Source organism: Echiichthys vipera, assembly GCF_963691815.1.
Source record: "Echiichthys vipera genome assembly, chromosome: 6".
NCBI lineage: Eukaryota > Metazoa > Chordata > Actinopteri > Perciformes > Trachinidae > Echiichthys > Echiichthys vipera.
The window spans coordinates 20,589,584-20,616,038 of NC_139831.1; the positions used below are offsets into that span (position 1 = coordinate 20,589,584).

The window sequence follows — 26,455 nt, forward strand, 5'->3', positions numbered from 1 at the left end:
TGGTTGTATACAGTAGCATATACGCATGTAGCAGTGGCTCCCCGTTCTGTCTCTCTTATAAGCTAGGGGGTCCTTTGCCTAAAAACGTTGATAAACCCTGCTGTATTTTGCATAGATGAAGTTATAGTTTGCTGCACCTGTACATCTATTAACCCGAACGATAGCGCTCACTCTCTCTGTGCTCAACTTACAGTAGAGTGAAAGTAGGATCCTCCTTTTGCTGTGTCCACCCGGTGAAGTGAAGCCCTCCAGTGAGACACTAGAGGCCGCTGCTGAGGTGAAAAGGGCGAAAGTCAGCGCAGTAGTGGTTTCCTCGTTTGACAGCAGGGGCTTGTTTTACAACACTAAACAACAAGGATGAAGATTTCAAGGGGCGATGCGGCGATAGAGATATTCGAGGAGACGTTGAGCTGAAAAGCCCTCAGCTTTGATATCCCTGTCTCCCGGTGTGCGCTGCGAAATCACCGCCTGGCAACTTGAATATCGAGTGAACTGCAGATGAATGTCTGCGCCTTAAGTGCCCCTGCATTTGTTGTTGTTAGCTGCTAATGCTAACCAAAGAAGTTGAGAGCTAACCTAGCCTAGCGAGCTAATGGTTAAAGATAATTAGCCGCATATGTTTGATTACTTAGTGTTGCCCGGCGTCGTGTTAGCCGATGGAGCCAGCTAACCTCGGCTTCAGTAGTTCAACAACTGCATCTCTGAATAAGCTATAAAAGTACCAACCGTAGTTACCTTAGTAACGTAACTTAGCTAGTTAGCTCACCAGTTAGCCACCACTCTTCCAGGAAGAATGAGTAGAAAACACCATCATTTAAAAGGAGCCGAAGTCAGCTGTTGCGTGAAATACTTCTTATTTGGATTCAACATTTTATTCTGGGTAAGTAAATACAGTCTCTAAGTCGTTTAACCTCGCTGCATCATAAGAAAATATAACGCTAATTCTGCTAACTTAATGTCTGATTAACTACTCTGGTGAAATTAGCTTCACATTAGCACCGTCAGAGTTGGCGAGTTTCAATGATGACTGAGGTGTCAGCAATACGATAATTTTTGTAACCATACAAGTTTTCAATTTATTTTTCTTCTGCCGTGTGTTGTTGTTTAATTGTGGTAACTTACGTTGCATAACAGAGTAGCTTGTTTACTTGATTGCCTTAAAAGAAGTCCGCAATTATTTTTGGGCGCAGGATAGTATTCAGATGTGCTTTAAATTTTTTAAAAACACTTTCACTGTCATGAATGTAATTTATTCAAGTCTGTTTCTTTATCGACTGCTTCTCCTTTCATGAATCACTGAAATTACCTTGTGTGTAATAGTATAATTCGTTTATTTGATAAGGCACATTTTTACAGACAAAGTCACAAAAGTGCCTCACGTGACAAAATTGTTAAAATAAGACCCAAACAGTTAAATGAGCATTAGAAAAATTAATACCAATGGCAATCGAATTTATAAAATGAAAAAGAGTTAAAAACACAAAAATACAAACATGAGACAAAAGCAGTTTTAAACAAGTCAGTCTTCAGCTGTTTTTTAAAAGCTTCAGCTGAGGCCACACAACGTAACACAAAAGGAAGGGCGCTCCACAGAGTTGGAGCCACCGCTTCAAAAGCACAGCCACCTTTAGTTTTTTAGGCTAGTGTGAGGGACAGTAATTCCTGGTCAGAAGACCTGAGGCCTATAAGTAGTGTAAGGATGGAGCAGGTCGAAGAAATACACAGGTGTCTGACCATGCAAGGCTTTGTATGTCAGAACAAGGACTTTAAAATGGACCCTGAACTTGATAGGAAGCCAATGTAACAAGATTAACATGGGAGTGATGTGAGATGTCCTGCTGGACCTGGTCAACAGACTAGTAGCAGCATATACCAGTCAGTAATGGTCACTTTGAATATTTAATTGGCTAACTATAGTTTCTAGAAGAGTACAGAATCCTCTGCTGATGGTTTGATTGTTTGTACACTGGCGGAGTGCATGCTCACATGGACAAAGGGCAGATGTTAGTCTCTCTCCCTGCTCTGACTTGGCAGTAACGATTGGTACCATTGTGCTTGAATTTTAGAAATGACATGAGTCTGTATTGTTATGCCAATGCCAAGTGAGTCCACATCTCCTTCACAATGCGCCCCTCCGTAGCCCCTCCATATTTATCCCTCCTCAGTCTGAAAAGTTCCTCTGTTCACTCTCCTTAACCCCACCCATATCACCCTTCTGCGTCTGTGCGACTGGTGTATTATAATGTCTGTGGGTGAAGGAATGGCGTGTCTGTGCGCCCCAGCGGGTCTTCCCACACACTGTTGGAACGAAAAGGCCACACAGACCTGAATACCACCCTGCCCTCCCTTTTTCAAGGACCCCTTTTCACACCCTTCACCACTATAGTGCTCAGGCTCTGTGGGGCAGCATTGTTTCTGCCACTCACACACCCACAAACACACAAAGAGGGCCGGGGATAACAAAGACTGGGAGGGAGGACAGAGTGTGATTTTATGTTTTCTCCCCTCATATGCCTGTTCTGGCGGAGTCATCTGGCACATGGGATCCACATGTAACTGGATATTTCATCACCACCCTTCATTCCTCAACACTCCCCTTAAAATGTGGAGTATTACACTATAATTTTTTATTGTGTCATTGAGGTGATATGCACTGCCATGTCCAATAGTGTCCCTCACCAAGAACAATGCACAAATTCATTTGTCGGTCTCTAAAATGAATAGTGCTCTGTAATCCAATTGGACCGAGCAATCAACCAGGAAATATTGAGTCATAGAGCTATAGTGTTGTGTCTGACTCATATTGTGTTCTTTCACACTGTTTTGACACTCAAGCCAAGCTAACAGCCCTGTGTCTGAGCTTGGAAACTGTAAAACAAGTTCCAGCTCGCTGGCTGTTTCCGTTAATAATCGCTGGAAGATGTTCCACTGTTGTCTGTATGCTGCGAAACAGGATTTGACGGACAAGCCACTGCATTGCCGAAATAGAGAGAGATGGGGTTTATTTTCAACAAATCAACCCATTTGTCTTTCCCATAGTGATCTTGTCAGGCTTTAAAATGCTGCCCAAATTGAGACTGAATGCTTGTAAGACCCTACATTTGTTGAACAGAATAGAGCAGTAAAACCTAACACCTCTTTTTCTGTATGAATTTCTCCAGCACCCGAGGTCACTGTTGACAGCCAGGCGTTCTCACCCAAGAACAACATACCTTCCAATAGACACATTCCTCACATCCACTTAATTAATCATATTTTCTGCCTGAGCTGCTGAAATGTTTGGAAGCTCTGCATGCTGCAATTAAGAAGTTGTTAAGCTGCAAACTGAGTTGTTGAATTGGTTGGATGCAGGCAGCATAGTGCGTTATTATCCGGCTAAACTGCACATTGGGTTATCACATCACAAGTGGGCAGCTGTAGAGAACCAGGTGTCAATGCAGCCACTTCAGGACAAGTCGTTCAAGCCACATTTAGAGGTAGACAGGGCTTCAAGTCTCCACATGCTGTATATGTGCATCTCTGATTGCACTGGAACATAGGGTAGACTTGCCTGTGCAAATGGTACTTTAGTTTTTTCAGGCAACAATGACAAACATTTTCAGTTTCTCAAGTGGTAGTATATGGTTCTGTTCTTTGTTTTATGGGACTATATATTGTTTTATGAGAATATATTTGGTTTTTGGACCATTAATCAGACATCATGGAATTTGAATATGTCTCATTGGGCTTTGGGGAATCAGAATTGGCATTTTCATTATTTTCTGACACTTTCCTGACAAAACTATTAATTGCTTAATTGAGAATATAATCAGCAGATTAATCAATTATACAAATAATTGTAAGTTGCACCCCATAGTATAAAGTTTGCTAATCCTCCTATAAATAGTTGATATATGTATCCAAGACAAGCAACCAAATACCAGCCTTTTCTCTTTTCTCTGTCTGTGGAAAATGTGTTTTTCTAACTGGTAGGCCCAGTATTTGCCCTTTTTCCCAGATAAGATCGAAATGTAAACAGGGAGGCAAAGTCCACTCACAGGGATTTTTCTATTCTGATTAATTTCTATTTATGTAACATACCAACTGCCGTCTGGCTCATTTGGGTCTACGCAACCTAGACATATCTGGATAGAAGGTAATAGGAAGTAGCCTCATCTCATCTCATCTTCAACTGCTTATCCGGGGTCGGTTCGCGGGGGCAGCAGCTTTAGCAGGGGAACCCAAACTTCCCTTTCCTGGGCCGCTTTTACCAGCTCTAACTGGGGGATCACGAGGCGCTCCCAGGCCAGTGTGGAGATATAATCTCTCCACCTACCTCTGGGTCTTCCCCCGAGGCCTCCTCCCACCTAGGGAGGCGCCCAGGGGGCATCCTTACTAGATGCCCGAACCACCTCAACAGGCTCCTTCAACGCAAAGGAGCAGCGGCTCTATTCCAAGTTCCTCCCAGATTGCTGAACTTCTTACCCTATCTTTAAGGGAGACTCCAGCCAACCTCCTGAGAAAACCCATTTCGACCGCTTGTACCTGCAACCTCGTTCTTTTGGTCATGACCCAGCTTTCATGACCATAGGTGAGGGTAGGAACGAAGATTGACCGGTAGATCGAGAGCTTTGCCATCCGGCTCACCTCTTTTTTCTTTTACCCGGTCATATGCCTTCTCCAGATCCACAAAACACATATACATATTGAATCTCATTAATCCCTGGGGCCTTTGCCACTGTGGAGTTGTTTGACTACCTCAGTGACTTCCGCCAGAGATATTGACAATGATTCCCCATCAGCCACCAGCTCTGCCTCTACAAAAGAGGAGAATTAAGGAGTTCCTCAAAGTGCTCCTTCCACCGCCCGATTACCTCATCGGTTGGGGTACCAGCGTCCCGTCCTTACTGTAAACCGGGGTGAACTCCAACACAGCGGTGCTCAGCTGGGGGTTTGTGAGTATCCTCACACCCTGGGCAACTCCAGAGAAGAATAGGGTCCAACCCCTATCCAGGAGTACGTTTCCAGTACTGGGACTGTGTGTTGAGGTAAGCCCCACCAGATCTAACTGGTAGCGCTCCACCTCCCGCACAAGCTCCAGCTCCTTCCCCGACAGAGAGGTGACATTCCACGTCCCCAGAGCCAGCTTTTGCTGCCCGTTTCTGGTCTGTCAAGGCCCCTCACCTTCACTGCCACCCGTGCAGCAGCGCACCCGACCCAAGTGGTTCCTCCTGCGAGTGGTGGGCCCACAGGATGGAGAGGAGGGAGGTGCCACGTCACTTTTTCGGGCTGTGCCCGGCCGGGCTCCGTGGCAAAGCTGGCCACCAGGCGCTCACCAGTGAGCCCTCCGTCTGGGCCTGGCTCCAGACGGGGGCCCCGGGCTTCCTCCGGGCAGGGTCTCTCTTCCTCTTCCTCGTTTGTCCATTGAGTCTTTGTGAACCATTCTTAGTCCGGCCCCTCCCCTGAGACCACTCTGCCATGGGAGACCCTACTAGGAGCACAAGGCTCCAGACAACACAGCCCTCAGGTTCACAGGGACACACAGGAAGTAGCCTTCTCTCTATTAGAGCCTCAGCCTCAAGTGTTAATAGTCCACTTCAGTCAGATACATTCTGGCCCTGAACGTTACTTTAGTTAGATGCTGTTATAATTAATAAGCCATATTGATGCATTGATTTTGCAGTATCTAGTGTTCAAAAGTCTGAATGCAAATATGTGCACACACATTTTATTCACCCTGTTGGCAGTGGCACTGATATCCTATCATCAAGAATGGCTGCATTCACACGGCCAGCCACATTAGAGATTCAGCTTTTTTAGGGAGTCAACGAAAGGGCAGTCACCCTTGAGTGAGTCTATACCCTTTGTATTTGTGTGTGTCCAGTCAGCATGGAGCTTGGTTTGTCTGCTAGTTAGTTGAGGTTAATGGGATCAGCTGGTTTAAGGAGGCACCTTTTCAAGGGTTGATAATCTCTCTGTCCACATGGAAAGGATGCCCTCGCTCTTTGATACACACATCTTGCGGCAGCACTTGACAGAAAATATCTTGACCAGCCTGATTTGAATATCGAGGCTGATAAACTTGGTTTCCATGTGAAATGACCATCTTATGTTACATTTTCTCTTAGCTTTTATGTACTGCAGTGAAAAGCACTGTTTATCCGGAGAACGTTTTAGTTAGGTTAGCCTTGACAGAGTTTAGCACAGGTAGTGTGTTTTAATGTCAAGTGACTTGAATTTCACTTTGGCTGCTCACACTGTGGGAAAAGTTAGATAAAAGGAAATAACGAAAGCAACTAAGGCAAGTTGAGTTCACTTTCAACATGCTCATTCAGTCAAATTCACTTAAATCTGAACCTTATTGTCCCATAAGGGGAGTTTGGTTTGTAGATTTTAGAAGACATAATATGGGCACAGAATAGGCTGCTTAAATATTGTTAGGCTTATACAGTAACAGACACTTCACAACAGCCTTGTGATACTTTGAAGCAACGATAGGTCTAGTCTCTTTAAATGTGATCAAAAAGCAAAGACATTCAGTTGAACTTGTTTTGTTTTATGTTTTTTTTTTAGTTTAAATTGACTAAATTATGTTGTGAATTTTAAGTTTTGTTCAGCAGCCTGGCCTCTCTCCAAAAAAAATAGTTGAAGAAATAGCAAAACGAAATATCAGGGTACCAGGCATGGGAATGTCAATGGTTGTCTCACTTACTGCTACCTTGTACCATGATGCAATGTAACTTGATGTTCATCAATGTACTTTTGATCATAAACAAATGTAGAATTACTTATCTTGTGTGAGAAAAAAGAGTGTTGTGTGTCTTATAAATGATTATTTGCCATTATTCATAAGTAGTTGTGTATGTATTTTAAGTACCTGTGATTTACATGGAGTACTGGATGATAAACTCTATGACACATCATCAAGTCGGTATGTTTTTATCCCTATATGTTGCATTTCGGCAGTTCTGGTATCACCAGAAAGTTCTGCTTCCCCCATATTATGTGGTTACTTTTTAAAGCACTCGAAGGTATCACTAGATTCTGGTAATGTTCCCACTAAAATCCATATAGATATTCTTAGTGATCTCCAACTAATTATGTAAGTAATAATAACAATTTCTCCAAGTAGCAATGATAGATATTAACCAGAGTTAAGGAAATACAAGCTTTCATTACCCATCAAATTTCAACAACTCTTTTTTGGTTTCCTGTTGAGGACGGCGAGTGAGACAAGAAGAACATCATCCACGTGTCGGGGGACACTGGGCAGGCATTTACTAGAAAATGTCATTACTTAAGAAAATGCAAACAATAATTGCTAAAATATAACTTTTTTTACTTTAAGATGTACGTTAGTGCAACATCCCTAGAGGCTGCTACAGATCCTAATTTTAGCATATAATGTATGTTGTTGTGAAAAGCAATTATGCACTTAACATAACATGTAACATGTTGAGTGATTATTAGGCACAAGTTCAAGCCACTTTCTTACCCCATTTTTAGAACTTTTCAAATCCAGGGGTCGCTTTAATGCAACTTAATTTTTAGGTTGTGTCTCACTTTGAAAAAAGGCGTAGGTTCACTTTAGCTTTTAGGTTCTCCCAATATACGCCTTTGTGGGCTGCATCTTTAGAAATTTCCAGGCCCAAAACTGGAATGAAGAAAGCCAAAAAAATTGTCATGTAATAACACATATGTGTTTTTGTGTAGTCCTACAATGATGGACGCTTGCTGTAATGACATCCAGGCTTTATTTAAATCCATTTTCTCAGGCTTCACGTATGTGTTGGTGTACAAGCCACCATAGCTAATCAGTATCCTGTGAGGAGCTACTGGTAGCTATGGGCTTGTTTTAGGTGTGTGTGTGTGTGTGAGAGTGTGACAACAACATGAAGATACTGTTTGTTCAAAACAACAATGGCGGACTGTGATAGACACAAGGTTAATCCAATCGCCTGCCAATTATTTTTGAAAGTGCCTGCCCTTTTCCAAACAGTTTCCTGGCTTCTCGGATGGTTCTGTGTAACAAACCATCTGAAGTGTCAGGTTAAATAGTCCTAGTGCAGTGTTATAAATATCCCAATTCTATTTTTCCCAGTTAAGATAAATGAATAGTGGCAACATTTTAAGATTTTCTGTCATTTAAAATGACAGTACTCATTAATTGTGACATAAAAAAACGATCAAGCCTTCCAAAATGGTGATTATCAATAATATCTAGAGAACTGTTCTGTAACCTTATATTTTTAGAGAACCAGGTTTAGTTTCCCTGTTAACCTAAAGTTTTCATGCTTGGGAGTTGTATACTCTGTCTCATTTTTGTTCCCTCTTTTTAATCTATGTGGATTATTTAGAATCAGAGGCTAAAAGGTTTAATACTCCCGCTCTGACACTCTTATCTCTTCTACCTGATCTCCACATGCTTACCTTGACTTCCTGCATGTCTCTTTCCAGCTAAAGCCACCACACCCTTGACTACAGGCACTAATGTAACTACCAGGCCAACCCTACAGAAACCCCTCACACTTACTGTTGTTGTGTGGCATACTGTCACTTTGCTGTTCTTATGTGTGCTGACGCTTGCCATCAGTTTACCTGCTTCCCCCGATTTAATCAGCTTCCCAACAATATGATTTAATCTGAATACAATTGGAGCTATTATATTTCAGGGCCTGAAATTATAGTGTGCCTCAGTTAAGTTCATTACCGTCCCAAATCTCTTAGGAATGACATTTGTGGCAGCTAAGCAGTTGATTGTTAGTTTTATTTAAATACTCCCAAAAAAAAAATATCTAATCTCACTATTATCTGCCAGTTTTAGAAGAATACTGATTAGTTTCACTGAGAGATTTCTGAATTTGTGTTTTGACTTTGCTCTTCTTGCGTTTTTGATGTGGGTGAGGCTCTTGAAAAAGGTGATGTCATAGATTACTATGGATCAATCAGAGTTGTTTTTGCATATGATGCCAGGGAGACACTCCTGTAAATGGAAAGGGATCTAAACACACACACACACACACACACACACACACACACACACACACACACACACACACACACACACACACACACACACACACACACACACACACACACACACACACACACACACACACACACACACACACACACACACACACACACACACACACACACACACAGTCCTGATAAATCGTTGTAATATTTTGTCAAACCTCTTCTTTGTGCTTTATTTTACAGTTACTCGGAGCTGCATTCTTAGGCATAGGCTTGTGGGCATGGGCAGAGAAGGTAAGTATGAACACATGCATACAAACACACACAATTGCCTCAACAGCATAGCTCAAATTCTTCTCCATATTTCGACAGGAATAAGCTGGAAAAAAAAGGCACTATTCCTTTAATGTTTTGTAGCACTTAAAGGGAAATTACTCGATAATGTTCCTGGTAAACATGCCATGGTTGTCTCAGGAAATGAATAATGTTGCTGCAGCTTAACTGTGATTTGTTACAGTTTTGTTGCGCCATTATTTTTTTCCAGTAGTTGCAGACTTTAACAGACAATAGTCATAGCTACAAATAAGGAGTGATAAGGCCAAAATTACAAACTCATTTGACTCAAAGCCACCAAGAATGAAATGCCTTTGCCCGACACATAATTAATGTGTCAAATTTGCATGGAAACTGTTTACTGTTTGTGCTCCACAGTATACTAGCTACAAAGATCAGGTGCTGCCATTGACCTATCATGTGCAGTGGATCATGGCCACATTTTAAACCCCTTCAAATCAAGTTAACAGTCAATTTGTTCATTAATTAACTAGAAATTGTAGCAGTCTGTTCAGTAAATGCTGCACCAGCGTGAAAGCATGTACTGATTAGTAACGTCTGGTCATGAACTCTGTGCAAATAGGCCTGCACCAGAGTACCTTGGTGGAACACTGTGAATAATTTAAAGGGATTAGACTGAATGATGGAAAGGCATAATGGTGAGTTTGGGTCTCAGTGACTAAGATGATTAATTTTTAGCCTGATGCGTTCAGCCACACTACATTGTTTCTGGGCTTCATGCTTAAATTCAAATGAAGGCACTTTATTCTGCACAAGTACCATAAAAACACAAGAATGCAGTTTAACCTTAGTCCTCGTTGTCCCTAAACTCAGTGCAGTAAGAGCTTAGCTTAAGCAGTACATGATTTCAGTTTTGTGGGCTTTAGCCGCAACACGTGCACCACACAAAGAGGATATCAGAACTGAGAATAGGTGATCTCATTTGTAGATGATAACCCTGGTGACATATCTTTTGAAGATGGGTGAGAAATGTAGGAAGAGATGCTGAGAGATCATGCATGAACCAGAACATGTGTTATATATGAATATCCTCCTTCTGATGTGTTAACACATGACACTGACTCCACTGAGCTCACTCTGTGGTGTCAGGATGTAATTTCTGTTTGAGAAATGTGTTAGTGTGAGTCATGATGCAGACCAGAAACTGACAGGAAAACCTGTTGGACACACTGTGGCCTTTGTGCTGAGAGGGCCGGAATGAAGACCGGAAGGGCAGATGTCTGTTGTGTATGTTTGTGGAAGGCTTTGAACTGTGCCTCTTCTGATAAAAATTACTCATTTAGTAAGTTAAACAAAGATCTGCCAGAGAGTGAAATTGTATAGTAGATAAATTGAGAAAAATCATCCAGATGCCTGTTATTGCATTTAGAAAGCAACACACTGGGTAGATACCATTCTAATCGAATAACAGTATTGCCTTTTAATAGATTTTCTGCTGTGCTTCGACATCACTGAACACAGCAGACCCAGCTGGCCTCTTGGCTGCCTTGAGTTAAATTCTCACTATTTCTCTTTTTTTAATATTACAATTTCTTTTCAAGGTTACCTGTGTGTTTTTGTAGAGGAAGAGAGATCTTGCACCTTTTATAATAGAGATGGTAAGGATTGTTTTTGGAGGGTCAGACTTTCAACCACTCTTTCAACTTTGTTCCTTCCTGTCAGGGCGTGCTGGCCAATCTGTCATCAATCACCGACCTAGGAGGCTTCGATCCCGTATGGCTCTTCATCGTCGTAGGAGGGGTCATGTTCATCCTGGGCTTTGCTGGCTGCATTGGAGCGCTCAGAGAAAACACGTCCCTGCTTAAATTTGTAAGCCAGCTCCCAAGTTTCCGAGCACAGACACCTTTTCAACCACTTTACACCCCCTTAATTCTGCAGTTCACACCAGAGCTGAAGCTGTCACTGCAGCAGGCGTCACTCTGAATCACCCGAGCCAAATGCTATGGGTGGTTGCACGGCACAAATATGTTATCACATCACTCAACGAAGTCATGTTTAATCAGAAAGGAATGATCAGAAACACTTGTCTGTGCCCTTTATAAGCCGTCAAAACATTTTCTTCAGCATCACTTTTGTCTTTTCATCTGTAAAAAGAATCAGAATTATTCTAAACCCCAAAGCCATGACAACACAATTTTAAGAGGTTTGTTTGGGTTCAGCTGTATTGATAGCTACATGTGACTGACAGACAAACTTGGCTTGTTGCTGGCTGTGATTCTGAGTGGCTATTAACTCCAGCCGATGTCCATTAGCAGCAGTAAGTCAGGCGTCAGAGAAAGGAGCTAATGTGGCTTTTGTGCATTTATCATTAGCCCTGTCTCCTCCTGCATTTACTGTAAAGGGATGATATAACGGCACCTCTGGGACTGCGGTTTTTGTTGCCACACTCTCACTCAGCAAATCAGGAACCCTACAACCAGACTTGCACAGGGACATTACATCAGAGCTGTTGTTCTTTTAACTATTTTCCAAGAAATGTTAGAGATAATATCATTAGTGTTCTGAACCTTGAAAACAGGACTCTCTTTGGCACACCCAGAGTCTCTGATTCAGGTGACAGATGTATTGTTTTCTGCTTGTTTCATGTTTGTGGGTGATGTACTTTGCAGTTTTCTGTGTTCCTGGGTTTGATCTTCTTCTTGGAGCTGACTGCGGGGATCCTTGCCTTTGTCTTTAAAGACTGGATCAAAGACCAGCTCAACTTTTTCATCAACAATAATGTCAAGGCCTACCGCGATGACATCGACTTGCAGAATTTAATTGACTTTGCCCAGGAATATGTGAGTCCACAACAAATGACAGAAACTTGTGTCACTAACATTAAAATAAAATCCATCATAACATCTCATGTTTCTTGGCTGGAAGAAATCACTTCTTTCTCTAGAACTGCTGTTGTTTATTTGAGTTTTAAAGCGGATATTAAATCAGCTCAGTTCTAGACAGAGAGGAGACTAAGTCATTCCCTGCAGTTGTGGATTAAATCTCATGATTAATGTGATTGTAGTACCCTCAGATGATTATCCAATTATATGAATGAGACAGTTTAGATAATTGGCTCCCGTGTGTAAACGCTGGGCTCTGTCATGACGCACTGTAAAGGCGATTAGCTCCGCTGTTGTCTCGCCATTTGTGTCTCACTATCTGTAGTCGCTGCCCGACCACAGTAATCGGGCTACCCAACCAAGATGACCTGAGCCAGGCTCTAAAGAGCTGTTTCAAGAACAGATCAGAGAAAATAAATCTGTCCGTTAATCTCTGCTTGTTGCTGCTTCTGTCTCAGTGGTCATGCTGTGGAGCTCACGGGCCTGACGACTGGAACCTGAACATTTACTTCAACTGCACTGAGCTGAACCCCAGTAGGGAGCGCTGTGGAGTCCCCTTCTCCTGCTGTGTCAAAGACCCTGCAGTGAGTCATTCATCCATAATAATGCATGAATCATCGTACACAGTTATATATCATGATTTGAATTCATAATTTAGTAGAACAACAGCAGAAAAACAATCTGCGACTATGGCAAAAATGCCATCTGCTAGTTTCAGCCATTCAAATGTAAGGATTTGCTGCTTTTCTTTGTCGTATATGATGATATACTGAATATCTTTTGGTTTTGAACTTGTTGGTCAGACAAAACAAGACATTTAAAGGTATCAATGGGGAATCATAATGGGCATTTTTCACTATATTCTGACATTTATAGACGATAAGATTAATCGATAAAGAAAATAAACGAGAGTTGCGGCCCTTAACTAGTTTCAAAATTGCTTTATTTCTTTTAGCATTTTAATTGATTTTGAAGTCTTACAGAACTGATTTCGAAGGTAATTGGTGGAAAAAAGTCGTTTTCAGACAAATAATAACTCGTATAGCAATTCTTATAGCTATTATTCGGGAGCATACTCAGTTGACTCATGCTTTATCAATAACTTATACGTTATAAAGTTACTCTTGTTTCTCCTCATGTCAGTCAAACTTAAAGTGTCATTCAACATCTCAAACACTGACAGTAGCTGACATGGAGAGGATTTTCACACTTTTGTGGTGTCCTTACAGGAGGATGTCATCAACACGCAGTGTGGTTATGATGTTCGGCTTCAAGGGGTTTGTATCTCTCCATACACTTAACCTTTTTTTTTTTTTACTTCACTCTTCAGTTTTTTCTTTTGTCAAGACCTAGCTTTCAGAAAATTTATAATGTGCTTTGTATTGTTTTTCTAATAAATCTATATAATATAAAAGGTCTAATAAGATGATAGTAGTTAAAGGGAAGCAGTTCTCATTCACGTTACATACAGTGGCAGCTGCGAAGAATGATTGGCAGGCAATGGCAGCTTTTCTGGTTAAAATGCCGGTGAAGCCGCTGAGTGGAATTCCTCCTGAGGGCGTGCTGATTGACAAGCTGCAAACCTGTTTGAAATGATCTCAGCAGTTGTGGAGGTGGAGTGACAATCAGGTTCATTTGTACTGGTTGCTTGATTGCTTTTCTCAAGCCCCCAATAAAAAAAATGATTAACGGTTTAAAAAGAATTGAATTGAATGGAAACAATCAAATTCACCTAGAAAAAACAAAATGTGTACCTAGAAACAGTTGGCCAACATAGCATTGAAAACAGAGCATGTATAGGGTTAAATCACACACAGGCTCCTCTTCTCCTCTGGTTGCCTTAATAACAGATTGTTCTTCTAACGGGGATAATTAGGCTCCAGTTATAGCCTAGAGAGCAGCCTTACTACACTCTGTAATTGGCAACTCGTGGGTTATGCCAGTCCGTTCCTTTTCCTCTGTGTGTGGGTGTGGTGGTTATATCTCACTGCACTGCAGTCAGAAAGAGTGCTGTTGCTAGGCGCACTGCAATACAGTGAACCACCTGCCACTGAGATGGTATGAGTTATTATGAATTCCTCTGTGTTCTTCTGCTAACGCCCCGGCCATTGACATGTTGCTGAAACTATCAGTGATGTGCAATGAGTTCCTGTGCAGCTTGTTTGTGGAGGAAGAGGAAAAGCGGGAGACATGTGGGGAGGACAGCCCCACAAAAAAGGCAGAGGGCTGAAATAGCTTCAGAGGAAGTTCACAGACAGAACAGCAACGTGTTTCCTTCTTTTTTATTGGCCACCAAGGGGCTCTCTTTACCTCCCATTGGTTGACAGCCAGCTTTCAGGTTTCGCAAGAGAACAAAGGGGTTTGCCTGGTTGACTTGTCTTGAAGAGTAACAAAGAGATCATTGTATACGGTCCTGTTCACACCCATTCTTTCTCCCCATTTTAGTGTCTTGCAGCTCTAAATTACACTTTTTTATGTACATCTGTGAATACACCATGTACATCCTCATGTGAATCTGACAACACAAACAACCATCTGTCCGGTAACAGGAAACAGCTTCTGCCTGTTTGTTTAGGCCTGACAGGTTCCTCTGAGAAACTGAATACACTGCCTTGATATTCTCCATGATGTCCAGACACTGACACATTGTAATCTAAGAGTGACTCAGCTATCACTGTCTCCTCAGGCCCTCCTCAGAGGTGAAGGAGTCAGTGGGTAAATGCTATCAGTGTTGTTCGTTTTGTTCAGCATTAGTCATTGGTCAGAGTTCATTCAGATGTTTGTTAAAATCATGTAAAAGGCCAGTGTCCTCTCTGGATACTGATCATTAGAATGTGATTTTATAAAGCAATTTCACTTTTAATTTTAACTTACTTTCTTCTTTTAAAAAGGATCTGGACCGACAAAAATATATCTATACCAAGGGCTGTGTGGGACAGTTTGAGAAGTGGCTTCAGGACAACCTGATTATCGTAGCTGGAATCTTTGTTGGTATTGCACTTTTACAGGTAAGAATAGCTTGTTTGTTGATTTTCCTTGCAAACTTCACATGAGGAAATCTAGTGTGTTTGAAATGAGGTGTTTACCCAAAGCTAACAATATGTCTGGGTTCTGATTTTGTATCATCACTGCCATCTAATGGTGACAACGAGTAACATCAAGCAAACCACTGCAACACAGCAGTCTGCTCTTTTCCGGTGTCGTTTTCTGTAAACATCATTTGACCTTTTTGTCCTGTTTGTTTCTCTTTAGATTTTTGGTATCTGCCTTGCTCAAAACCTGGTGAGTGACGTCAAAGCTGTCAAAGCCAATTGGTGACAAGAGAGGTGAAGTGAGGGAACCAAGCCGAGTCAACACAGCACACAAAAAGTCCCATCCAGCTAAGGACGGAGAGCCGAGAACCTTCAACCCTGTCTACTTAGCCATTGAGCTAAGCAGCACACACGCACTCTCACACTTGTATAAGTGCAGACACAAAGTGTTTACTTCCCTGCTTATCAGTAACACTTGAATGGTGAGAAGAATATCCTTCACATACCAAACAGTCAACACTTTGTTTACCACTCAGCTGGGATTTCACCCAAACATACAGAGGACCTGCCTACTTCATACTTAGATTCTTCTTTTTCTGTCTCTTGGACAAGTGTATTTATGGGGCGCGGTTGCACAAGGACTCCTGTCGACTGGGAGATTGGAAGCCATGGATGAAACAAAACAAAAAAACAAAGATAAAGGGACCATAGGTCTCTTTTTTTGTGTTAAGCGTTACATTGTCACAGAGCCTCTGTGAGGGGATGAACATCTCCTCTTACAAACAGCCTGTTTTTAGCGGGCTTGTCCCCACTTCCTGCTGTAGTGAATTGTGGGTGGCTGGCCGGCCGGCCAACAAATACACAGATTACTCTGGGTGTCGTTTTTTTCTCCTGCGTGACCATTTATGACCACTGAAAAGACTCTGAACACTGGCTGGTCAAGTCTGCAGCTTCAAATCATTTGAGGAGATTTCAATTCTAACTCAAAATGTAAAAAAAAAAAAGTGCCATTCATTTACAGTGATATTTCTCTACCCCGCCCCACAATACCTCAGGGCCTGGACGAAAATATTTGATTTCTGCTCCGGTTATGATCATATCCAGGTTTTTCTATCCATGTCTGTTGAATTTAGATAGACTAACATAATGCAGTTCCTCAAAAGTCCCCCTGTTGCCCTGCAGTGATTGTATTATCTGTAGATTTACTGAAGGATGTTGTATTGTATTATATGGAATGGCCTGGTGTGGTTAGAATTGTAGGACTATGCTATACAAAGAAAGGGGTTTAATGATAGTTGAGATTATTGTTTATCTCTAAGCATCCCTCAGGCACATGGGATTGCTGGTTTGGGGCCTTTTTTACTTGACCTATGTTACCACATTTGTCTTATATTTTGTCCTCTGTATATTGAAATAAGAATATTTGTGTGTTTTTAAGATGTCCTTTATTCATCCTTTATTTCCTATCCTTTCATACACAGATTTTTATTCTAGGTTTATTGATTGACTTCACACCAGGCACCTGTTTTACCTCTGACCCATCAGTCAACTGCAGACTAGCTTCTTCTTATTGTTGAAGCTATTAGCAGTCCTAATGGAGACCAAATAATATAATTTGTCTACAAGCTAACTGCCAAGGCTTTAATCCTGGCTACATTTGTGATTTTATTAGGAATGCCAAGAATAACAAATAGCATTTCTAGAGAGCCAAAATGTGAATTTATTGTTCGTTTTGTGGGAAGTGCCAGTTGAAATGAAAAGTCAAACAAAAATTAAAAACGTTACTATCGCTTTTATCTTCAATTCAATGTTGTGTATTTTGTTTGGACCATTTTTTAAATAGAATAGTAAAAACACGCTGTTATCTTTTTGATATCAGCAACAGCCTCTATATAACATGAATGCTGCTTTAACATGGGCTAGATTATTGAAGTAGTACAATAACCGAGCTAACAAGTCTCACATGATGGCATTTGAACAATTTGCCATGTTGTATATGTTTCCATGCTGAGGAAATATTTAGATTATTTGTATTTTCTCAAGTTTACACTTTGTACTCAGTTTATGTTGCTCTTTGTTGTTCAACATAAAAAATACTCTTTGATCAGATTAAGTCACCCTCACAGCTTTTCATGTATGTCCATGATCCTCGCAGAATGTAGTTTCTGATAAGACTGGGTTCACTTGATTCTTTTGTACATTTCTGTCTGCATTTATCCACTACACGTTTTTCTGATTAGAGCAGTATCATTCGGACAGAGCACAGGCGTGGTTTGGGTGGGGTTTACTGGATCGCACACACATACAGACACACTTGACCAAAAAAGAAAGTTTTAAATTGAAATCCACATAAGTTGACAGATGAATAGCATTAATATTCTGTGAACGGTACACCAAACCTGTTCCTGCTTCACTGACTGTCGTGAGCTGTAGAATATATATATACACATAGACGCTTGCGCTACATCATCGCCTGCTGTGCTTATGTGTCACATGTTGCTTTCCCTCTTCAAAACTCTACCTGATCCGACTGCACCTGTTTCATATCCTGTCATTTTGATGTATTTTTAAACATATGGCTTGTGTGGAGGGAAAAAAAGAGAAACACAAGACAGAGCAACAGTCATTTGAATCTTGGTGTCACGAATGTGCGAGTAGAATAGATCTGAAGTAACACAATGCATTTGAGTGACTGAAGAAAGTCTTAATGACTTCTCTCAGTTGAAACAGATGTGTTTCCATAGCAGAGACTCATTCATTTTAGCGCTTTAGGTGTAATCACTGAGTAAGCGCCTGAGGCAATCTGAGAGAATAGACATTGTTCTCCCCCTTCAGATAAAGTGTAGAAACATTTACACCATAAAACAAAACTTACAGCCGCCTCCTTGATTTCACTAACTGTTGTAAATCAATCTGACCCACTTGAGTCTAGAGGATCAGGATAAAAAAAAAGACTATTTATTTTCCCTCCATACATTTCTACTTGGATCTTTAGGAAAGTGGGTTGAAGCAGATAATGTGTGATTAATCAGTTCAACAAATCTTTGAAGTGTCTTCATTTTTTCTTTAATCACCCTTAATTAGGAGTGTTTGCTCAGGGTCTTAGAGAGCCATTCCCCTCTAGTTATACATGTGAGAATATTGTGTTGTACATGATAAAACTGAGGGGTGCTGCCTTTTGAGTGATGCTGAGGATCTGAAGCCCACGGGTGTCAGTTCTGCTGCAGTACAGAGCTGAAGCTCTTAAACAAAAAGCACTCATGCTCTCTCTCCGCAGTCACCGCCATGTCTGAAGGGCTATGCCAATAATCAGGCAGTCACCTTGGTAATTTGGACAATAATGCCATAAAAATCAGTTGTAGCAGTGTGGCTTTAATATGCAGACTCCACAAAGGTGACTTTCTGGAGTGTGTTTGTTTTAACAGCTTTGGGAAATTCTGGTTTTGTATTCCTTTAATGTTGGGGAGAGGGAGAAAACAATGCTAATTATGCTTTGTCCTTTATCATATTGGCCTTGCATTATGAAACCCTCTCTTAATTTCTCTGCCTTCCCTGTGGGCAGTTAAATCATTCTCGAGGAGGAGCCTTATGCATACCATGAATGTTTAAGTCTGTATCAGCATGGACCTATTTCTCCACACTTAAATAAAAATATGTCTTATGCAGTGCGATGCACAAGACAAGTGAAGCTTGGGAATTTAAGATAAAGGCTTGTCTTAAGTGATATTTTAGATGTTATTCTGGTTTTTACATTTTTAAATATGTTTTTGTAAGCATGAAAGCAGATGAGCATCCCGTGTTTTCTGCTTGCAGGTATATGTGCAGACCTTATATGCAAACAAAAATAATTAAATTAATTAGAAACAACTATTCATACAATGTTTTGGTTCAATCTCTCTTCAGTAGCTGCAAATGATGTGGATTGTTTCTGATTATCAATACAATCATCACTTTTGTCCAGGTTTTGATGATTCTTTATTGATATAAAAGCTATTTTGCTACATGTGTGTTCGTGAATGATTTAACTGAACTGTCCTTTATGCATATAAGTATACACTGGAGATCAAAATTGGAGTATTAATACTTGATTTATTCAGAAATATTGTTATTTTTTATTGTTCAGAATTTGATAGAATATCTGCTGTGGCTACACCACTCCTGTACTATCATGTTTTTTAAATAACCAAGACACTTCAACAAAAACCTTTTATTTTGTGAAAAAAGCAGTGAGCAAAATTAGAGAACAGTAACCATTGCATCAGAAGAGAACATTTAAACAATGTTTTCTTTGGGCTATATGATTAAAAAATGAACAGGAAGTGTAGAGGCCCTTGCTTTGAATGACTTCAGCACATCTGCGCCCACAGGACATCACTAGTTTCTCACACTGCTCTGGTTTCATCTTGGTCCATTCTTCTTCAGTCTGTTCCACAGTTCGCTAACTGTAGTGGGTTTCTTAGACATTACTTTGTTGTCATGGATTTTCCAGAGATTTTTTATGGGGTTTATATCTGGACTCTGGGCTAGTCATTTCATTGTTTCAATATTCTTAGCATGGTCTTGCATGAAAAATTGCTGACTGATTGGGAGACAAAGTCTCACCTTTTTATTCTTTCTGTTGATGAGAGGTTTGGTCACTGGTGGGCTTTCAGTTCAAAAAGTCTTAAACGACAAGACACTGTGCCGAGACAGATCCTTTCCCTGTTCAGCACTGAACTGCAGACCAACTCCAGCTTGGAAGGCCCAACCTCTCTCTGATGGCTGAGAGGGTCATCCCTTTGGCCTTCATCTGGTAAACCTGCTGTCTCAGGGTTTCAGTCACCTTTGAGCAGCTCAACATCTTGCAAAGTAACCAGGAGAGCTGCCAGATAAGCAGGCTGTGTCCAACAATGAAGTCAATTGTCACCAGGTGCCAGATTAACAGCAATAGCTGAGATATATCTGAAAGTGTTCTCTAATTTTGCTCACTGTTCTTTTTCACAAAATAAAGGTTTTTGTTGAAGTGCTTGGTTATTTAAAAAAACATGCTATGACAGCAGTGATATAGCCACAGCTGATATTCTATTGAATTATGAACAATAAAAAATAACAATATTCCATAATGAATCAAGTGTTAATAACTTGTTCTCTAATTTTGATCTCCAGTGTATAGAAAAAGTGACATTGTGTCACTGTCACGTTGAGATAATCTAACCTGTGATCCTTTTCAATCTTTGACGTCTGCTAATGTCATTTTATGTTCTTTCTTTAAAAAATGATCAGCATATCAGACATTCAAAAGTTTTACATCATAGTGTGCAGATGCTGGTCCCATCAGAGCATAGAAAAGTAGCACAATTAAATTGTCTGTGAGCATATTAACAGCAATATCACAGTTGTTAGTACTGACATTGCCATACCAGGTTCTAGCATTTCATTGAGACACAAGCGGGATTTGTCTGGAACGTAAAATCGTTTTGAGTTGAAGATACAGATACAGTAGTTTATGATCTTTTAACCACATAGAAACCACTATGAATATCACTCTGTTCAGCTGACAAACAACTAACAATTAAGAATTGAAGTTACACTGTAATTACAGTTTTTAGTTGTGTATCGATTGCAGCAGAATACAACAAACAAAACCATGTTCTCTTTTCATTCTCTCAGTTTAGACCTATCCACTCCAATAGGTAGCCTTGTAAAGAAATGTTGTATATTAAAACTGTGGGACATGGTCTATTACACTGTATATTGTGTTAAAATATGCATCTTTCCTATATTAAAGGATTTATGATAACTGAGTGTTTTTTTTTTAACCTTTTTAAGCAAACATACATAAACAGTATATACATTCACACAAGTGCTGTATTTACTTTATTTACATGTACTTGAATATTTCCACCAATACATACCTCTACTACATCTACTGTGTTTGATTTCGGTAGCTACTCATTATTTTGTAGATAAAAATTGTACACAAGGCCATCTTATAAAATATGTATATATATACTCAAGCATATACAATTCTTGCCACCTTGACCACAATTAAATGCTGCTGACATATTAAAGGTCCTATATTTAATATATATTTTCAGGTTTATACTTGTAGTTGGGGCTTCTACTAGAACAAGTGTATACGCTTTAATGATCATAAAACACATTTTTCTTATATTATCTGTCTGCATATGCCAGTATCATGCTCAGTTTTAGTGCCTGTCTCTGCAACATAGAGTGCAACATACATTAAACATGAAATAACGTTAGTCAGAGTAACACAGACTCAGCACGGCATCGATACAGTAATAATCAACAGGACAATATATGACTGTACTGTCATCCCCCTACATAAAAATGCTTGACCAGCAGACCACTCAATGTTGTAATCAGATCAAACAGAATTGTCCAGCAGCAACAACACAATCGGAGCTCAAGATGAAGAAGACCTGAATATCTAGATGGGCAAAACACCCGATTACCCCCTATTTATGAGGGTAACGTCTGTGGAGATGAATAACTGTTTTTATATGTTCCTTTTGACTCAAGCTGGTACCAGAGGGTCGGGATTGAGTCTCCTGATGATGAGGGTGGGTGACGTCAGTCACGATGGAATTTGCCCTCTTCACCGCTAGACTTTTATACAGAACAGACACCTTAATTTTGCTGCTTGTATTCAATATTTTAGCCAGTGCATTCTTGGATTTGATATGTAAACTGCCATACTAACATTAAAAACAATTTGATTCAACAGAATTTACAGAAGTGAGTTCTCAGGGACCTGTCAGGACGAAATTTATGAGGTCTTGTACCGACGTGTATAATATATCAGAGGGAATACTTTAAGTACATTTTTATGACAATTTTTTATGACTTGAAGAATACTTCTTTCACCACTGAATTCTGAGGAATGGGGCCAAGCAACTTTGCACTGTTAGACTCTGACACAAGCGGAAGAATGAATAAAACACTAATTGTTCCAATTACACTGGAATGTTGTTTTCAAGGTTTTCTGTGATTAGAAAATGCTTTAATTTATCATATGATGGATGAGTCAGCCAATAGAGGGAGACAAATGGTAACTGCACACTGACACTGACACACGCTGTAACTATATCTTTTAATCCTGTAAAAACTGCTAAAAGACAGAAGGAAATTAAATGCCAGCATTGTATCGTTGCCATTAGTGGCTTTTGGAGAGCAGCTAGAAGCTATGCGAATCTATTCTGTTACCTGCAATTACATTTCTGCCTTGATGTTGAGAACAAAGAGAGTGAACAAAATGAATCGACTTCAGAGACTATTGACATTGGCTTTAACTGCATCTCAAATACAAAACACTTCAGCAGGATGCTGAAACTGGAGCCTTATCCTTGACAATGTATGAATGACTTTAGGAAGCCTTTATACTACAGTTTCTGGCCACAGGGCACAGCATCTGTAAACCTAGCCATCCTTGAAAATTCATCAATTTCATGTTGCACCTGTTTACATAAAGCATGCAACTCCATGGCTGCGAGGAAAGCTACTGCAGCTGAGATTGCTCCTTTTTATTTGATGTAAAGCAGCTTCTACCATGATTATTATCTGTCCAATAAATATGACTGGCTTTGTGTGTTTATCTGCACAGGAAGCATCATGTACAGTCAGTAGCGACAATCAGCTTACACAAAGTTGTTCATAGTTCAAAATATGTCTGTTTTATATTATTTAAGGAATACAGTTAACTGATATTCCTGCTAGATACAGGCTCCATGCCCTTTATAAGCAAAGTTAAAACATCACCAGACTCTGTCACAGATCTGCAAGATTCTGTGACCACACCAGACTCTGCTGCTGCAGCTTTCTCATTGTTTTCTGCTTCAAGTTCATGAGAGCACAAAGCGTGCATCTGCCCCCTGACCTTAATACAGTAGATGTTGTTCCATGTGTTACACTAGTACCTTGTCATTTCCATGAAGTTTACTTTAACGTTAACTAGAGTTGGAGGTTCAACCAGGAAGCAAACTACAGGGAAGCAGGAGGAGCTCCTCTAAGAAAACATGAATTGTAAAATTTTAGTATAAAGTATATCTAAAATAATGACAACATGCTATGTTTGCCGATCATGCATACAATTATGCATTCATGATGCAATTTTTGTTCTCATCTGTATGTGATGGGTAACCGTTGTTGTTGAGGAGTTCATCCTCTGTAGGCAGTCTTGACTTCTCGATTTTTAAGGCCATATATTTGTTTGTTTATAGGCTTTGATATTTCACCAATCCATGTCTGATTCGTGCAGATAAATTGTAAAATGTTGTCCATCACTCTGCAGAGTGTACTGTGCCCTCTTTAGTTGTCCATGTTGTGTTATAGTTAGCTGTGTGGTTAGATGTGGTCATGAACTGATTATTATATCAGATGTGCTGACATAAAGCACATAGGCTTACATGCTTGCAGAGCCTCTCTTTGGGGAATGTGCAAGTGTAAAAAATAGAAAATCGAGCTCTGCCTAAAGCCATGGTGTAGTTCATATGCTGCTCCAACAAAGTCAGAATTGAAGCCTGAATCCTTGTGCTGGTGGTTTGCAGAACTGTGAGATTGTAGTGATGTCCGAGACCGATTTGAGTGGTATAAGAAAAGTGTCTTCTCTCTTGAGGGTGTAATATTACCTCAGTTGATAGTCTACTCTGTTTTGTGGTTGACTGAACATGATGTGTGAACCAAGTGTTAACAACTCTTTGCTTTAAGCATTTGGTTTTACAAATATTGATCTTGAATGCATCTCCAATACATACATATAGTGTAGATATTAACTAGTTGTCAGGGTTTTTTTGTGCTTACTATTTCTTCTCAAGACAGTTCAACAGAAATGGTACAAGGATCAATAATAAATGTAATGTGAAAATAAAGTAACTAATAATACAAATAAAGATGAGATGAATATGGGCAGGACAGATGTTTATAGATGTGTATACCAAACATATATCCTCAGTCATAAACAGGTACATATTTATATATAAAACACACACACACACACACACACACACACACACACACACACACACACACACACACACACACACACACACACACACACACATTTATATAATATATTAGTATACAAATAAAAGGTATGTATAAATTATAGTAAATTAACCCTACAGTACCATTGCCTGTTATCGTCAGACTACCACTCTGTTCATTTTTGGTTTCCAAGGGGTGTTATCAACAGTGCAGCCCAAAATGCCTCTGGACATAATTATACCAGTATGTAGACGGTCGACATTTGAATGACACCAGACACAAAACGATCATCAGGGATCTTTATTTCTGTCTACTCTGACTTTAAATACAAGATGAGTATTAAATCAATTTGAACTATACAATTTGAGTTAGATTAAACAAAGATTCTCTTGCACAATAAACTTGACCCTTCTGACACAATCTCCGTTTCATTTTACTCACTGTGCAAACATTCAAGTTTTTACAACTTTCGGTTAATAACATACAAAGTGCATCAACCACTTGAGTAATGTGACTTGAATACAAATTAACTTAAAGTGCCTCAAAGCTGTACCTAAGTCAGTAAAACGGTTCAGTGCATAAAGTACTTAATTACATACATAGCTGCTGTGGCAACTATAGTACACATAATTAATACCCATAAAACACGAAACATTTGATGCATTACTACCAACTGAACTGGTACTTTATATATCAATATAATTGCTACACTCTGTCTCTTTGCAAACTCCGTTGCATGTGTGGTGGCAGCCATTAATCCAATACTTCGCTACACAATGAAAATAAACATCAATTTTGGTATCATACACAAATATATATGAAACATTCTCAAGCATGTATGATAAGAAAATATATCTCTATAAAGTGAACTTAAACATCAGACCAACTAAATCACGATCAGCACTTCTATACACCAATTTATCTGCATTATTCAAACATTTTGTACAAAAATAACATGTTTAGCATATTGACACATTTGGAAAACAGCATACGTCCTCAAAATAACAGGTGAATCACTTGGAAGATCCCAGCCTGGTCAGCTGCGTACATGAACTGATGAAGCCTCTTGGATGAGAGGTGAAACGTCTTCCTAGACAAATAACCAAGTCCAGTTGCTTTTGACTGAAATTGCTTTGGGGATAACGATGACCTGGACCAATGAGAACTTTAACACACTTGGAAGGCTCTCCACTTCACGTTTATTTCCTCTGCAGCGCTTCTCAATGTGGGAAGGGCACACAGAGTTTAATCTAGTGGCTTTAGTGTGAACATATTATTTTCAACCAACCAGAGCAACGGAATGTGACCTCAAACCAATGACCGCAATGAAACGATGTAGCACTGAACAACATGTAAATCTGGGTGATACTAGGTCTGTTTTGAAGCAGGACAAAAATGAGTGTCACAAACTTTCTCGTTTTATTTTTAGCTAATCAGTACACTAAAAATGTGAACACAGTAACAGAATCTTGATTGATATTTGATCAACGCTGCCTAGTTTGACAGTTTGATCTGATTTTCATGATCCTGGTACTTACTGTACGACTTTGCGCTGGATGTAGAATGCCAGTTTCGTTCAATAACTCCATACAGGCTTGACAATCTTTTGTCAGTTATCATTTTAACTGAGATAAACATGAGATGAGCAGATTTGTCTGGTTTTCAGGCAAATAGTACGTATTATTGTTAGAATAATTTCAATTTTCTTATCGCAGGTGTAGCTCTCTGACCTTTGTTCCTTTAATGTCAGCTAAACGGCAGCCCCCTCCTGCAAGGCTTCTTCAGAACTAAATACTCGTACACTGTTCATATGAGATGTGGTAAGGATTTCTGTCTTCTCTGAGAATTTATAATGTGGATGAAATGAAAGCAGAAAGCAGTACATAGGTCATGCATATTTGCCATACAGCCTCTAAACCATGTGACACCTTGTCAAGCAAGGCAATGAGGCAATGATCAAGACTAATCTCCATTTAGTGGAATGATTGTAACACACCTTTGTGTGCCATCAATTAAATACATCAAGTATATGTCAAGGATTGGTAGCTGCTACTGCAGACTGGATTGTGATGAATTGTTTTTAATGACACAGTCATTTATACAGTACAAAGCCCCTAGAATCAGTCTCAGCTAATATTAACCAAATTCATATCTTTGGCACATTCACCTGGAATTCTGGACCATCTGTTCTGATCTGTAGTCCAACCTTGGCCACCTTGAAGTAAGTAGTTCTTATTTTTCATTGCTGCTGTGTGTGTCTGTGCCAAATTTTATATCTTAAACCACCAAAATAAGTTTTGTTTA

At 39.9% G+C, this 26,455-nt stretch overlaps 1 protein-coding gene across 2 annotated transcripts; it reads left to right on the top strand.

Moving 5' to 3' along the window:
* The first annotated feature begins 321 nt into the window (after positions 1-321).
* On the top strand, positions 322-20,933 carry tspan17 (tetraspanin 17). 2 transcript variants are annotated; one of them, XM_083915763.1, is made up of 8 exons: positions 322-880; positions 9,202-9,252; positions 10,975-11,121; positions 11,922-12,092; positions 12,593-12,718; positions 13,364-13,411; positions 15,026-15,142; positions 15,387-20,933. In XM_083915763.1, the coding sequence occupies exons 1-8, from the start codon at positions 794-796 to the stop codon at positions 15,450-15,452; spliced, it is 813 nt and encodes a 270-aa protein (XP_083771889.1). In that variant the 5' UTR covers positions 322-793; the 3' UTR covers positions 15,453-20,933. The 2 variants fall into 2 exon arrangements, with proteins under 2 accessions (XP_083771889.1, XP_083771890.1); XM_083915764.1 differs by having other exon boundaries at positions 784-880; positions 9,202-10,539.
* The last annotated feature ends 5,522 nt before the right edge of the window (positions 20,934-26,455 follow it).

What these genes read in the sequence shown, in the direction of transcription:
- tspan17 (XM_083915763.1), top strand. Translation starts at nt 794, where the DNA reads ATGAGTAGAAAACACCATCATTTAAAAGGAGCCGAAGTCAGCTGTTGC. An exon ending in GATTCAACATTTTATTCTGG is followed by an intron (nt 881 to 9,201) that starts GTAAGTAAATAC and finishes TTTATTTTACAG; the next exon opens with TTACTCGGAGCTGCATTCTT. An exon ending in ATGATGTTCGGCTTCAAGGG is followed by an intron (nt 13,412 to 15,025) that starts GTTTGTATCTCT and finishes TCTTTTAAAAAG; the next exon opens with GATCTGGACCGACAAAAATA.